The following is a 16165-nucleotide window of genomic DNA, read 5'->3' as shown; positions in this document are numbered from 1 at the left end:
GGCAGGGGAGGGATGTATATTTTCAAAGCTGCAATGCTAATGCTAGCATTCTGGCAGATCACCTACTGCACCTTTAAATTTGTCACAAAACAATTAAAACATCAGTCGACAAGTGGTAGGGCTGTGCGTTATTGAGAAATCGTACATTGCAATTATGATTTTGTAGAGGAGTGAATTTGTATAAAATATAATAAACAATCTTCAAGCATAGAGAAATCCAATGAATAAAAAGATCAACTAAATAAACAGCGGTTCATTGTTTTTCAAGGAGTCTAACAGTATTCAGGTAAACAGTAATTGAACAATCAAATGGGACTCTTTACTGCTCAATGATCGCTGTCTTTCGGATGAGACATGAAACAGAGGTCCTCGCTCTCTGCGGTTGTTAAAAATGCCAGGATGTCCTGGCATCCTTGCCAATTTGCCCACTGGCCTCTGTCCATCATGGCTTCCTAACCATCACTATATCATAATTGGCTACATCATTCTGTCTCCTCTCCACCAATTAGCTGCTTTTATCCAGGTGGATACTGCACACTGGTGGTGGATGAGGAAATTCCCCCAAAAATGTGTAAAGCGATTTGAGTGTCCAGAAAAGCGCTATATAAATGTTAGGAATTATTATTATTATTATTATTATTATTATTATTATTATTATTATTATTCATTCATTCATTCTTTTCGCCTTAGTCCTTTTATTTATCTGGGGTCGCCACAGCGGAATGAACCTCCAACTTATCCAGCATGTTTCAGGCAGCGGATGCCCTTCCAGTTGCAACCTATCTCTGGATGACATCCATACACACTCATTCACAGTCATACACTACGGACAATTTAGCCTACCCAATTCATCTGTACCGCATGTCTTTGGACTGTGGGGGAAACCGGAGCACCCAGAGGAAACGCAGGGCGAACATGCAAACTGAACCACCAACTGTCCCAGCCGAGGCTCAAACCAGGGACCTTCTTGCTGTGAGGCGATTGATTATTATTATTATTATTATTATTATTATTATTATTATTATATTTGTTTAAAAGTCCTCCATGTATTTATAGACCTGGACAGTCTGTAGTCCAAATATTTAGTTTTAGGTGACACTTTATAATAACTACACACTATAAATCATTTATTAAGCATTAGCAAATAGTGAATTCATTATCTGTTCAGCATTAACTCTACGTTAATAAACGTTAGTAAGCAGTTTATAACTGCTGCTACAAATGCTCTATTCTTGACTTATAACCATATTTAAAATGTGCTTAATAATTGTATTTTCATACTTAGTAAATGATTTATTTTTCATTACTAAATTACTGTAAGTATCGCATTATTTACAAACCAGTTGTATTTAAGAGTAGTTGAGGGTTTTTAGGATCATTCAGCATGAGTTAGTAAATGATTAATAAACTAATAATTTTAATGTTTATATGTCTTATTATTCAGGCATATACTAATAGTCAACTAATATGTTAGTAAATGCGTTATTAACTCAACTTTAAGCATTTTTTTGACCTAATCTAAAGTGAGGACTATTCATGCTTTATAAATCCCTTATAAATGACTATTAAAGAATCAGTATCAAATGAACTATAATCTTTGCAATCTTTTTTAAAATGTAAAATTACTGTAAAGTTTAAACATTGCTGAATAACAGGAGTGTCAAAATACAACAAAACTGGATAAAACAACAATATAATAATTAAACAATGTATTAAAATGTGATGTTTAAACTCTACAGTGATTTTATTTTAGATCAGGTTGCAAAGATTTATTTTTTATTTGAAGTGCAGTTTTATTTGTGTGTCTTTAATTGAATAGGAATAAATAATGTCATTTTTCCTGTTTAGAATTTAACTGAGCCTTTATTTGTCATTTATAAAGGATTTATAAAGCATAAATAGTCCTTACTTTAGATTAGGTCACAAAACTAGGTGAAGTTGAGTTAATAAAGCATTTATTAACATACATAGTAACCATTAATATATGCCTGAATAATAAGAGATATAAATATTAATATTAATAGTTTATTAATTATTTACTAACTCATTCTGAATGATCCTAAAAACCCTCAACTACTCTTAAATACAACTGGTTTGTAAATAATGCGATACTTAACTTAGTAATGAAAAATAAATCATTTACTAAGTATGAAAACACAATTATTAAGCACATTTTAAATGTGGTTAAAAGTCAAGTATAGAGCATTTGTAGCTGCAGTTATAAACTGCTTACTAACGTTTATTAATGTAAAGTTAATGCTTAACAGATAATGAATTCACTATTTGCTAATGCTTAATAAATGATTTATAGTGTGTAGTTTTTATAAAGTGTTACCTTTTTTTTCAATATTTTCTACATGCCCAAAAAAATATTGGCGTTTAGCCCTTAAATTTCTTTTGTAATGGTTTAAAAAGCACTTAAAATGTCTTTAAATTTGACTTTGAGGTGAAATAATCTCAACTGAAAATTTAAAAGAGGGTGGGACATAGAGTGTCACCTCCCCTTTTTTATAAAACAAATGAGAACCGTCTTGAAGGGTGGCGGGGCAAGTCAGATACTAGAGGGCATTTGATTGGTCAAGATTTGATGTGAAACTAAAGGATGAGGTGATGTGGAAAAAAAACATTGATCCATTTAGATGAAAGGGACAAACTGCAAGCTTTACATGTTTATATCGGTTTTATATCACCTAAATGTGAATTGTTTCACTTTTTTGGAGCACATCTACATACAGATAACCATAAAACCTAAAACAGACTGAAACTAACATATGTAATGTTTTTATTTTAATTTCATGAGGTCTTTAAATTAGTTGATAAATGTAACTATGCTTAAATTGCTGGCTTTAATTGTCTCTCTTCATGACGTTAAAAATAAACCTTTACCAGCCTTCCAAATTCACTCTTCAGCAAAAAAAGACGGTTATCTCGTCAAAATCAAGGATGAAAGTCATTCATTTGAATTTTCGTCTTTTTATTTTTTTTGCTCACAATCATCACTTCTGCGGTGAAAGATAAGCAAACTTGTGCATTTTTTGTTTCCCGAATCAAGCGTTTTGTGATTGGACTCACCGGCCTCAATTGGGTCCCTGCTGAAGTAAGCTTGTGCGGAGCGGCTGCCTTCAGGGAAAAAGTGTTTCGCCATAGGCAGCGTGCTCAAATTTTTTTAGCCGACTGCGAGGCTTTTTCGCTCTCTCTCTGCCTCTCTCTCTAATGCGATATTGACCCGATCATTCTTTTCACTGACTTGAGCTAATGTTGTTTCCAAATTGGATTAACAGAATACAGCTTCCTAGCTTCGCTTCACTTTGAGCAGTGTCTCTCATTAATTAGAGGACTATGTACTTGATGCTGGAATCGCCTTTATTATCTTAAAGCGGGAAAAGTGTGAATACCAGCGCTGTATGGTTTTTTGATTATTATTGAGAGGAAAGATGTCAGCTGCTTCTCTCTCAAACATCTTGGAGCCGTCTGAGGATTTTCTGGAGATTTCAGGCGAAAATGTTCAGATTGTGTATTGTGAAGTTTTTCAAGGTCCTGAGAAGCCGGCGGTGAAGGTACTGTATGTACTTTAAGGGAATGATCTTGATGTTATTGCATAGGAATGCTGAGAGTATTTCATGGTTGATTGAGCATTTCTGAAGAAGTGTTTGTACTTGACTTGAGTATTTAGAGTAGTTGGTTATCAAAGGTGGAAAGTTTACAGAAACTTTCTTTTTGTCTGATGGATGAGAAAACGTGCAGCAGAAAAAGATGTTAGCTACATATTTGGGTATAAATTTAGATAGAGGTTTTGTTGTGGAAAGATAATGAGTTTCTATCTAGCAGATTTAAGATATAGGGCTGCATGCTATTGGAAAAGTCTGACATGGCGATGTTTTGTTTTTCTGCAATATATATTGTGATATGATTACAATTGTATGTATCAAATAGCTCTGTTTGGAAAAATTTATGAGTTTAGATTGATTAAGGTGTCCGGCTGGGTCAGTTGGCATTTCTGTGTGGAGTTGGCATGTTTTCCCCATGTTCTCGGGTGCTTCGGTTTCCCCCACGGTCCAAAGACATGCGATACAGATGAATTGAATACTAAATTGGCCATAGTGTATGACGGTGGGAATTAGTGTATATGGATGTTTCCCAGTACTTGTTCACAGCTGGAAGGGCATCCACTGTGTAAAACAAATGCTGGATGAGTTGGCGGTTCATTCTGCTGTGGCGACTTTTGATGAATAAAGGGACTAAGACGAAGGGAAATGAATGAATGATTGAGGTGATACTGTAAGGGTGTGATTCATATATAAAAAATAATAAACAAATTGCTAGCAATAAGTAAAATAAACAGTGCTTTATGGTTTGCAAAGAGTCAGACAGTATTCAGGTACAGAAATGTAATAATGAAAAGTAAAATAAAACTGTACAGTGTTTCCTCTAGGATTTTTTCCAGCTGTGGTGGCAGGCCTTTTACACAGATTTTCCAACTATCTATGGAGTATTTCAATGATAAATATTGTTAGCACAGTATTACAAATTACGAGTATACGTACTGTAACGCTAATGTCTTTGCTTGCACGTCGGTTTCCTCTGTTCTTGCATGCCCTCAAATATACGCCGCTCAAGCTCAGATTTTCTTCTGCGCTCTCAAATAAACACAGCTGAAGTGCGGTTTAGTGCGTTTATGTAACTAGGAGGGCTGTTTTTTTTTGGACCGATATTGCGATTTTTATTCGATTTGCGATTAAATTTTTGTAGTCAAGCTACCTTACTATAAACATGTTGAACTGAAATTAGGAGATATATTGTAGCTTATTATAAAAAAAAATACTAATTATAAAAATACAGAACACTCAGCAATCTAACATGGCTGAAACAACTCTGAAATTATACTTTGCTGTTGCTTTCTATTAGATTGAGTGTCACTGGCAATACTTTCAGTTGACTTTTTAGTTGTTGTATTTCCTGGTGCTGTGGCAGCAATTCTTACATATGACCTGTTTTTGTTTGCTGTCTGTGAATTTGAAACCAAAATATTTCCATATTACCGACATGCTGTTTTTCTTTGATATAAATTAGTCTATTAATACTTCTGAAGCAGCAAATGCCACCATCCCACTAGTAAGTGCTTTCCTGTTTGTTTCTTTTATTGCGGGCGTCCTACATTGTTCGGTTTCGCAATTCTGATTGGCTGGAACGAAAGTGTGCTCACTTAATTGGCTAGTAAGATCCCTCATTTGCTTTGGGTGGGGAAATTAAATAATAAATATACATTTCATAACGCAGCCTCTTGCAATTAGCTGATCTCAACGTTTCAAACTGCGATTTGATTCCAATTGATTGCACAGGCCTAATATATCTCCCAAATTTATTAGATTTGCTAGAAATATTTATGAATGTTTCCAATAGACCTAAAGAACTGCATTGTTGCATCCTGAAGTAAAGTGAAACAGCTATAAACTCCAACAAGATAGTCATTAGTCATTGATAATCAAGTCATTGTATGCAGAACCATAGACCGTTATCTAGAAATAAAGTGTAATTATGGAAACCGTGTTCATGATAACTGAAAGCTACGTGTTTGCTGGCCTCACGCATCGCTCAGCTCTGTCAGTCAGTCAGCATGTAACTTTAAAGGGTTAAATAGATGATGTACAGCCCTACTACCATTACACAAAAGTTTGCTCTATTATGATTCAGTTACCTTTTAATACGTTTCAGTGCGATTATAACCTGCTACTAAAACAAAAAAAACTACAACAACTGAATGTTTTGAATGAAAAAGGTAATGTAGCCATGGCAGGAATGAATTTTGGTGTGGCGTCAGAAGAATGAATGGAGGAAACCATGGTATAGTCTTCATTGTATTATTAATAATTCAGTAAAATTATTCTTCATTAAAGTTACAAATGTTGTTTGTTATTGTGCCCAAATGGTTTACACTCTCTTGAAATGCCTTTAAAACACACAGAAATGAGGAAGTCTGTTATTATACTTTGCAGTGACTCCAATAATTTCATGTATTCTCAACTAATCAATTGTTGATCAACTATTATCCCAACTCAACATTGCATATCCTGCGAAGTGACAATTTTGGACATACACTTTGCGATATTGAGGCTGTAATTATATATTGTACAGCCTTATCATAAAGTTTTATAGTCTGTTAGTCTCACAATGAAAATCGCATTCCCATTTATCGAAAGCAAGGTTGAAAAATAAAGGTGGCCGAGCCTTTTTGTCAATGCTGCAAATTTCTGGATATGAGCTTGCCCACTCCTAATAAGTGCTCAAACTGTTGATCTTTTTAATCTATGCTTAAGACACACCTGTATACTTGAGGGTTCACTTTGAATTAAGTTTTTCAGTATGACACACTGAAAAAAACAAATTCGTAAACTAGCAGTTTTCTGTATTTTGTGATTCATATTTTTATTTTTTTATTGTTTTATTTATGCTTTTTGAATTTGGAATCTTGATCTTTCTTATAATAACTTTTAACCTTAAAAAGTTTTTTAAAAAGTCACTTTTATTAATATTTTTAATAGTTTAAAGTGAGATGATTGCCCCTTTCACACATACAGACCAAGATTACCGGCAATTTTCCCGGAAATTGATCATATGTGAACAGGCCCTTTTTGAGAATACTGATAAATTCGTTCCGGCTATTTTCCAGACAGAGAAAATGCAACATTTCCGGTAATTTGCCGGAATGCTACTCTGTGTGAACGCAGAAGGAAAATTGCTGGAAATAACGTGTTCACGATTAGAATGTGCTGACGTGAGACGTCCACTCCAGCCAATCAGAACATTCAGACGCATTCACATCCGCGCTGTTTATAAAATTAAAAGCATTTTGAGTATTTTCCAGACACATTTGGCTGCTAGATGTTACTCAGATAACATTTGTATGTTCCTTCTTAATGCCAGCTGTGTAAAATAAATAAATAAATAAATGAAATGCTTATGGTAAACCGATGTTTGTTTACCTTCAAGCTCTGCTTCAGCTGCTTGACCCGTGTGCACGTGAAGCAGCTGGTGAGCGCCAGCACAAACACATATTTTGTACATCTCGACATGCGAAAGTGTTTTCATCGAAGTTGTTCACAATACTTATTCATCCACAGAATTTGTTATGTCATCAAATGTGTAAACATTTAGCTGTGGTTCACACTTCTGCCTTTGGATGTCTCACAAAGCAGCTGCATGAATGCTAAAGCTTCAAATAAAAGTGAAACCATCAACAAAAGCCTGACCACTTCTGTGTTTACAAATACAAGTGCAGATGTTTAGAGCTCATTTCTGGTAATTGATAAAGTCGTTCCGGTACTTTTCCCAAAATTCACTGGTATGTGTTAGTAACCATTCTAAATTGTGAATTTCTATTATGTAAAATGTATTTCTATATTTGCCATACTACACACTAAAAATGTGTGCCATTAATTAAAATACACACGTCAAAGTTTAATTATGAGGTAAATATAAAATGTGACGTAATGTCTAATCTGTAAACTAGCACATGCACAGTTGAAAACAAAATTATTAGCCATCCTATAAAAGTTTTATTATTTCTCAAATATTTCCCAAGGGATGTTTAACAGAGCAAAGACATCTTTAAAAGTATTTCCTATTATGTTTCAGCTTCTGAAGAAAGTTATATATTTTAGCTTGGCTGGAATAATAAAAAAATGAACGAAAAAAAATCTTGTTGAATATCTTGCCTAATCTCTTCAACTTGCGTAGTTAACCTAATTAACCTAGTTAAGCCTTTAAATTGCACTTTAAACTGAATACTAGTATTTTGCTAAATAACTAGTAAATATAATGTACTGTCATCATGGCATATACAAAAGAAGTTAGCTCCTTTTTCTCCATTACGCAGCACTTGGAAAATATTTGAAAAAGAAAACAAATTTCACGATAGGGAGGGCTAATACTTTTGCCTTCAGCTGTATCTGTTATTTGTAAGGGTGTAATGAAGAATGTGAACAAATGCAGCTAGCCTAAAGTCACCTTCAGCTCACAGGTGTATTTTTCCGTTTGCTTGAGGACCATGTATCTCTATGGCTGACAGTTGTGTCTAGTAATAGAGGTACAGGTGGTTTTTTTGCTGACCTGTGTTTCCAGCGGTCTGAATAGGCAAACATGAGAAGCACAGACCCAATGAAAATGCAGCAGACCAGACTAATGTGCAAATGATAAAAGAAGACTCAAATGCACTATTCAAAAAAAAATTATAATAATCTGTAAAATTGTTTTTTGATTAATTGCATCCAAAATAAATGTTTGCTTTGAGATAATAAACAGTACCTGACAATAGTCTTGTCATCTATCCAAGTTTTAGGAACAACAAATGACTTTTAGTTGATTATGTGGTATCAGAAGTTGATTATATTAAAGACAAAGGCCTCTAGATTACTCTTATCTTGCCAAAATAAAAAATGATCCTTGATTTTTAATTATTTAATTAGGACAGTAAGGTCTGACTTAACGTAGACAAAGGTCTTGTCACCTATTTATAATGTACAGTACAGAAAATAAAGTCATTGTGCAGTGGAGGACTGCATCCAAAAATCTCTGCAATGACTCAAATAACTTTTATATCAAGTCATCTAGAATGGCAAAGAAAGTGTTCTTGCAGGACTCCCAGAGTTCATCAAGATTCTTTGGATTCATCTTCAATGTCTCCTCCTCCATCTTACCCTGGACATGCCCGATAATGTTCATGTCTGGTGACTGGGCTGGCCAATCCTGGAGCACCTTGACCTTCTTTGCTTTCAGGAACTTTAATAAGTCTTAAGTAATAAGTAATAAGACTTCCAATAAGTCTTCTGCAGTATTTGTGATGATTCGGATGCAGTTCAACAGATGATTCATCGGAAATATCTACCTTCTGCCATTTTTCGAAATGATCAACTAGAAGTATTATTTGTTGCTTTTACAACTGAGATCGATGACAAGGCGTCAAGAATATATATAGAGTTGAAGTCAAAATTATTCCCCCTGTTTATTTTTTCCCCGATTTCACTCATAAGTGCTTTCCTGTTTGTTTGTTTTATTGTGGGCGTCCTGCATAGTTCAGTTGCACAATTTTGATTGGGTAGAATGAACGTGTGCACATTTTTGAATATAATAATTTAAATAACTCATTTCAAATAATGGATGTATTTTATGTTATGATGACAGTAAATAATATTTGACTAGGTTATTTTTTCAAGAGACTTCTATACAGCTTAAAGTGACATTTAAAGGCTTAACTAGAATAATTAGGTTAACTAGGCAGGTTAGGGGAATTAGGCAAGTTATTGTATAACGATGGTTTGTTCTGTAGACTATCGAAAAAAATTTCGCTTATAGGGGTGAATATTTTTCCTTCAAATGGTTTGTAAAAATTAAAAACTACTTTTATTCTAGCTGAAATAAAACAAATAAAACTTTCTCCAGAAGAAAAGAACATTATCAGACATACTGTGAAAAATTTCTTGGTCTGGTAAACATCATTTGGGAAATATAAAGAAAAAAATAACAGGGGGACTAATAATTCTGACTTCAATTGTATATAATAATAATAATAATAATTATATATATATATATATATATATATATATATATATATATATATATATATATATATATATATATATATATATATATGTGTGTGTGCGTGTGTGTGTGTGTGTGTGTGTACAAATATTTTTTTTTTTCTTTTTTTTATGCTTTCATTTAGTTTGGACTTTCAAAGTACTAGCCATTAGCCAAGTTTCCATCTTAAAATGCAAAACAAATTTTTTAAAAGTAAAGAAAAATAATTTTCTGAGATTTTCCAACTAAATGTAAGAGTGGCTGACTGTGGTGTTAGTAACCTAGAAACCAACAGTAAACAATAAAGCATTTAAATAAGAGACAAACTAAACAGCAACAAAAATACTATTAACACAAATGAATGGGCTAGTCGACAAAAGTGAGGAGTTTGGTGTAGAATCACGCACTCTTCCTGAAAAGTGGTGAACGCCTTTTAAATGCAGTTTCTGATTGGTTTGCTGAATGGCATCATAATGATAATTGACAGCCTTCTCGACCAGTGTTTGCACACCTGTGCAGGACAGAATACACAACGGGAAACACCACAAAACATACGTAAAAACCATCTGCAAAAACTCTTTAAATTGGCATTCTCCCTTTGTATGTGTCATTAGTGACAATCTCTCTCTCTCTCATTAGCATAAACAGCCCTAAGTGAGAAGCAGTCGCCAGCCATTGGATTTTTCACACTGTACCTGCTGAAGATCATTTTGAAAAGAGGGCTGGGTGTACAATCTCATTTGAATTTAAAGCGACAGTCACTAGAATGACACAATTTGGATCGAAGCCTAAAAGGGCAGTTTTAAAGAGTTATAAAACATTTTGAGCTGAAACTTCACATACTTGTAAAAAGGGGATTAATATGCAATTTTAGCAATTTATATGTAAATTTACTTGGTTATGATAGGTTCTTTTTGATTACATTTTTCTGACTACCACCCAATATCTGAATGCTGAATAAATATTGTCAGTGTGGTCATATGTTTATGAGCTGATGCTTTAGAAGACAGCATTCAAAGTTTCCATTAATAATCTGGTGGACTAATCGAGCCGTTTTAATGGCATGTCTCCTTTAAAGCCAGTCCTCATGCACGCATGTTATGTATTTTGTGTGGTGTGTTCACAGGGTTCAGCTGATTCCTACACTAGCAGGCCGTCTGATTCAGATGTGTCGTTGGAGGAGGAGAGGCCGGAGGGGGGCAGTCAGGGCCGGCAGGAGCGAGAACAGCAGGCTCAATTACAGCTGGAGAGGGCAAAGGTCAAAGCACACACAATACACGTACTGTATATTATCACATTATATGTATCACATACTTCTTCACACTATGTAGAGTATTAAACGGATAGTTCACTCAAAACTGTACATTTACTCATCATTTACTCAGACTTTCAAGTGTTTCTAAACATTACACTGCAAAAAGGGATTTCTTTCTTAGTTTCCTTGTCTTTTTTCTTGTCCAAATATCTTAAATATATCTTAAATTTCTTTAGTTAAGAAGCATTTTTTAGACAAGCAAAAATATTGTCGTGTTTTCAGAAATAATTTGAGTTTTTTCCTTAAAAAAGGCAAAATAATCTTATGTCGACAAGAAAAACAAGATTATTTTGATTGTTTTAAGGAAAAAACTCTTATTAAAAATTATTTCTGAAAACAAGACAATACTTTTTGCTTGTCTGGAAAATGCTTCTTGATTTAAGGATTTTTAGACATTTGGACTAGAAACAAGAGAAGAACTCTCTTTGTCTCAATCTCTTTGTTCTGGAAGGTTAGTAAATAATGACAGAAATCATAGGTATAAAGTCTTAGTCACAGATTTATAGTAAATAAATGGCAAATAGATCAACATTGTGACTTAAATGTAACCACAAATTGTACATTTGTCACAGTTTAATGTTATTTAATTGCTTCTCATAGCCATCATGTCTGAGCTACAGTTATGCAGTATTGTTCTAGTCCAAAGATGCCCAAACTAAAGCCCGCAGGCCAGAGTTAGCCCTTGATAAGATTTAATTTGGCCCGCCATCTAATCCTAAAATCTTTTGTGGTAGTTTGTTTTATTGCTGAGCTACAAAAAAGGAAACTGAAAATAACGTTTCAATTAAATGTTGTAAATGAATCAGATTATTTAAAAAAATACACTGTCACTGATGGATAGAAGACAACTCAGAAGACATTGGCAAAGTCAGGTGCAGCTTTACTAGTGTATTCGGCATTGATCTCCATTGTGTTAAATAAGGAATTGTGTTTTTATTGTAATAAGTTCAATAAAAATTCTATTGCATTATTTAATATGATTAAATATATGTATGTATTAATAATATCAAATAAATTAAATAAATGAACCATGGCAACTTTAATGTAATAAACACTGAAAAAAATATTTTGGTGCTTGTTCAACCTACTTATGTAAAATGAGCTCATACAACACAGTTCTTGAGATTTTTTTTATGACAGTTAATTAATTGTTTTATGTTTAATCCACTAATGTGTTAACTTAATCTATTTGTGTTGGGACAATCTAAATAAATTGTGTGCAACCTTACATTATTTTACAGTGCAGTTGGGTATATTTACACTGTAAAAAATGCAGGGTTCCACACAATTCATTCATGTTGTCCCAACACAAATTGATTAAGTTAACTTAACATTTTAAACAAATTCATGTGGATTGAACATAAAAAATTAAGTTGTCCCAATAAAATCTAAAGAATTGTGTTGTTTCAGCTCATTTTAAATAAGTAGTTTGAACAAGTAATAAAATATTTTTTTGAGTGTACCTTCAGTCCACAGCCCTCAATCAAGTTTGGTTTTTGGCCTTTTATAAGAAAAGGTTTGGGCACCCCTGGTCTAGACTATATTGTTATGGCCAAGAAGCACCCACTACTTCTGTCTCAACAAGTAAAGCATCCAATTGTTATTTGTTGGTTTTGATTTGTTCTGTTTATTAAAATAAAACCAGGGAAACCCCCTGTTTTTACTCACCACAGTTCTGTACAAATGTGAGCATGGTATGCTGTGATGTGGAGGAGATGACGGTCGACACAACAGTATCTTCAGATTCAGACAGTTTTGTTTTACTCTCAATGAACTGAAAAGTGTCCAAGCTGAAATATTCTACATATCATGAAATATTCTATATATCAAACTGTATGTGGAGACCCAACAAATAGTAATAATAAATGTTAACAAAGTGATGTAATACTTTCGAAAATCATGATCCTAGTGTGTATATATATATATATATATATATATATATATATATATATATATATATATATATATATATATATATATATATATATATATATATATATATACCTAATATCCGATGGCGAGAAGATAATTATTTTTTGATGAATTGGTCAAATATTAGTGTCTGTAATGCAGCAAGTCTGTTGTGTAGACCATGCTTTTATATAAAATTTACTTTAATGTAATAACAAATATTTTCTCAATTTAAATGAGAAGTGGCTTGGACCTGTAAACAGTATTCCATATGTCATGACTTAACAAGTGGATATTATAAATTCAATATAAATTCATTTTATATATATATATATATATATATATATATATATATATATATATATATATATATATATATATATATATATATATATATATATATATATATATATATATATATAATTGAAGTCAAAATTATTAGCTCCCCTTTGAATTTTTTTCTTTTTTAAATGTAAATATTTTTTTAAAAAATTTTTAACATGACTTAACAAGTGGATATTATAAATTCAACAAAGGCGACAAAAAATAATAATAAATAAATAAATAAATATATATATATATATATATATATATATATATATATATATATATATATATATATATATATATATATATATATATATATATATATATATATATATATATATATATATATATATACATAATTGAAGTCAAAATTATTAGCCCCCCTTTGAATTTTTTTCTTTTTTAAATATTTTTAAATGGCTTTTTTAAAACCATTTTAAGAACAAAATTATTAGCCTCTTTATGGTTTTTTTTCTGATAGTCTACAAAGTAAACCATCGATATGCAATGACTTGCCTAATTACCTTAGCCTGCCTAGTCAACTTAATTGACCTAGTTAAGTTTTTAAATGTCACTTTAAGCTGTATAGAAGTGTCTTGAAAAATATTTAGTACAATATTATTTACTGGCATCATGGCAAAGATAAAATAAATCTGTTTTTAAAGATGAGTTATTAAAACTATTATGTTTAGAAATGTGTTGAAAAAACTTATTTCCGTTAAACAGTAATTGAAAAAAATATATATAAACAGGGGGGCTAATAATTCTGACTTCAACTGTTTGTGTACATGTGGATATAACAAGTGGATTTAACAGAGTGGACAGCCAAAATTGTTGACATTTTAAAAAGTGTTGTTTAAAATGAATTTAAATCAAGTCACATTTATTTCTATATCACTTTATTTCTAAATTGTCAAAAGTGGCTTTAAAGACAAAAAAAAATAGTAGAAATAAATCAAAGTAACAGTGAAGTTAAATATATCATCAAGCAGTTAAGCTTCATGGCACCAGTGCAATAAATTAAAAGTGATGAATACATTTTAAAGGAGACTATTAGACATATAGGGTTGCATATGTTGTGCATTAGCTTACCTAAATTCAAAAACATTGACTTTCAGGCCAAAGCGGTGGCCTTCGCCGTGAAGACAAATGTCAGCTACTGTGGTGCGCTGGATGAAGATGTGCCTGTGCCAGGAACCGCCATCTCATTCGATGCGAAAGACTTCCTGCACATCAAAGAGGTGAAAAACTTACTACTGACTCAGATTCACTAATGCCTTCTTCAAATATAGATAAACTCTAGCCAAAATTCATTACTTAAGCGGCTATCGTTGGTCAAACGCTTTCAGGGGCTAAAGTTTTATCCTTTCTTCTCCATATGCAGAAGTTTAATAATGACTGGTGGATTGGGAGGCTGGTAAAAGAAGGCTGTGAGATTGGCTTTATCCCCAGTCCCCTGAAGCTGGAGAATATCAGAGCACAGCTGGAACAGAAGAAAAGCAGAGTACAAGGGTAAGCAGATAGAGATCATACTTAACTAGCTGATGGAGCATTTGATTTTCCGCAACCTCTTGGTTCTTGATGTTTTTTCCAGTGATACTTTTTTAAAGGTGCCATAGAATGCATTGATACAGTATGTTAGATTGTTCTCTGATATCTAAATGAAGTTGTATGTGGCTTAAGTAAGTTTAAATATATCCAGAAGCAGTTTTAGAGGCCGTTCACATATTACGTCTTTTGAGCATGCAAGTTCATTACGTCCATTGGTAACTTGTGCACAAATAGGAAGAAACGTGTTGCATTCACGTTTTCCAGACACATTTAGTTAACACAATCTCAACTTCTCAGAATGCCACAAGCTCACCACAACAAACTAATCAGCGTAATTTGTTTTAAATATACGTGTAATCCTGGTCTCATGGACTTAAAGCTGGAGCTTTTCCCAACTGAGCTAACTTCTCAACAGATGAACCCAAAAGCAGAAGATTAATAAGGAAACTTAGGTCGTTAGATTCAGAAAGAAAAAAATAAATAAATCTTTACTTGAAAAATAGATTACAAAGTACTACAAAATAACTGAAACTGATCTTGCAGAAAACAGGCAAAGCCAAACGGACACAAAGGTAAAAAAAATAAAACAACAACAATTAAGGGCCTACTCACACTATGCCATCCGTACCGTGCCCAGGCCCGTTTCCCGGATCGTTTGAGAAGTGTGAGTGCGCTGAATCGCGCTCAAGCACGGTTCACTTGGCTGGCCCTGGCCCGGTTGGAAGAGGTGTGCCTGAGCGCGGTACACTTGGGCTTTGGCGCGGTACGCTTGAGTGTGAGCGCAAAACGCGCCAAAGCCCGAAACCGAAAGCGAGACGTGACTTTTAAGGCACTGTTTGATAGGATTAATAATCATTCTTACTGTTCAGTGAACGCTAACTGCCGTAGCTTATTAAAGACGCAAACTCCTCACAGCACCACAGCTGCGCACCTTCAGCAGACCTCCTCACTCCTGCAGCACGAGAGCTTAATGATTGTTTATGAGCGCCAAAAGTGGCGGATCTGTTCGGCGAAATATCTGACTGCGTGTCACTGCATCCCTAAGGACTGTTTGGCGAAATATTTGACGGCATATCAAACGACTGAAACGATATAACTAGAGAAATCTCCACTGTGCTACTGAGTGAGAGCGTATGGCAAGCCGTTTTAGCATTTAAACCTTGTTCTGACTATCCATAAATATATTTAGAGATATCTCTAATTATATTTTGACTAGTCATAATTATAATTCGACTAGTCAGAATGACAATTAGAGATATCTGCAATTACAATTGTACTAGTACGAAATCAGATTGGAGATATCTGCAAATATATTATGACTAGTCATTCCTCCATTGACTTCCATTGAAAAAATATTTGCAGATATCTCTGAGTTTTGACTTGTCAAAAATCCAATTCAAGATATCTACAACTGTAATTCGACTATTAGTAAATTAATTAGAGATCTTCAAATATATTTGTAAATATCTCTAAATATAATAAATTAAA

The 16165-nt window shown here is 33.3% G+C and overlaps 1 protein-coding gene and 1 long non-coding RNA gene across 5 annotated transcripts in view; one reads left to right on the top strand and one right to left on the bottom strand.

Annotated features, from left to right (window-relative positions):
- Positions 1 to 16165, top strand: part of cacnb4b (calcium channel, voltage-dependent, beta 4b subunit) — a 60914-nt gene that overhangs the window by 11181 nt on the left and 33568 nt on the right. For all 4 annotated transcript variants that reach the window (XM_021476925.3, XM_009302267.5, NM_001113516.1 and 1 more), the window contains 3 exon segments: positions 10700 to 10831; positions 14245 to 14367; positions 14511 to 14638. In XM_021476925.3, the coding sequence (XP_021332600.1) occupies positions 10700 to 10831; positions 14245 to 14367; positions 14511 to 14638 (383 nt within the window).
- The window catches only part of LOC141386203 (uncharacterized), a 111585-nt gene that overhangs the window by 90783 nt on the left and 4637 nt on the right, over positions 1 to 16165 (bottom strand). The window contains exon 2 of the long non-coding RNA XR_012407708.1: positions 14946 to 15281. This is a non-coding gene — a long non-coding RNA (uncharacterized lncRNA). The remainder of the gene's footprint in view (positions 1 to 14945; positions 15282 to 16165) is intronic.

This window comes from Danio rerio, chromosome 6 (genome assembly GCF_049306965.1).
Source record: "Danio rerio strain Tuebingen ecotype United States chromosome 6, GRCz12tu, whole genome shotgun sequence".
Classification (NCBI taxonomy): domain Eukaryota; kingdom Metazoa; phylum Chordata; class Actinopteri; order Cypriniformes; family Danionidae; genus Danio; species Danio rerio.
This window is presented reverse-complemented; position numbering and strand designations above follow the sequence as displayed.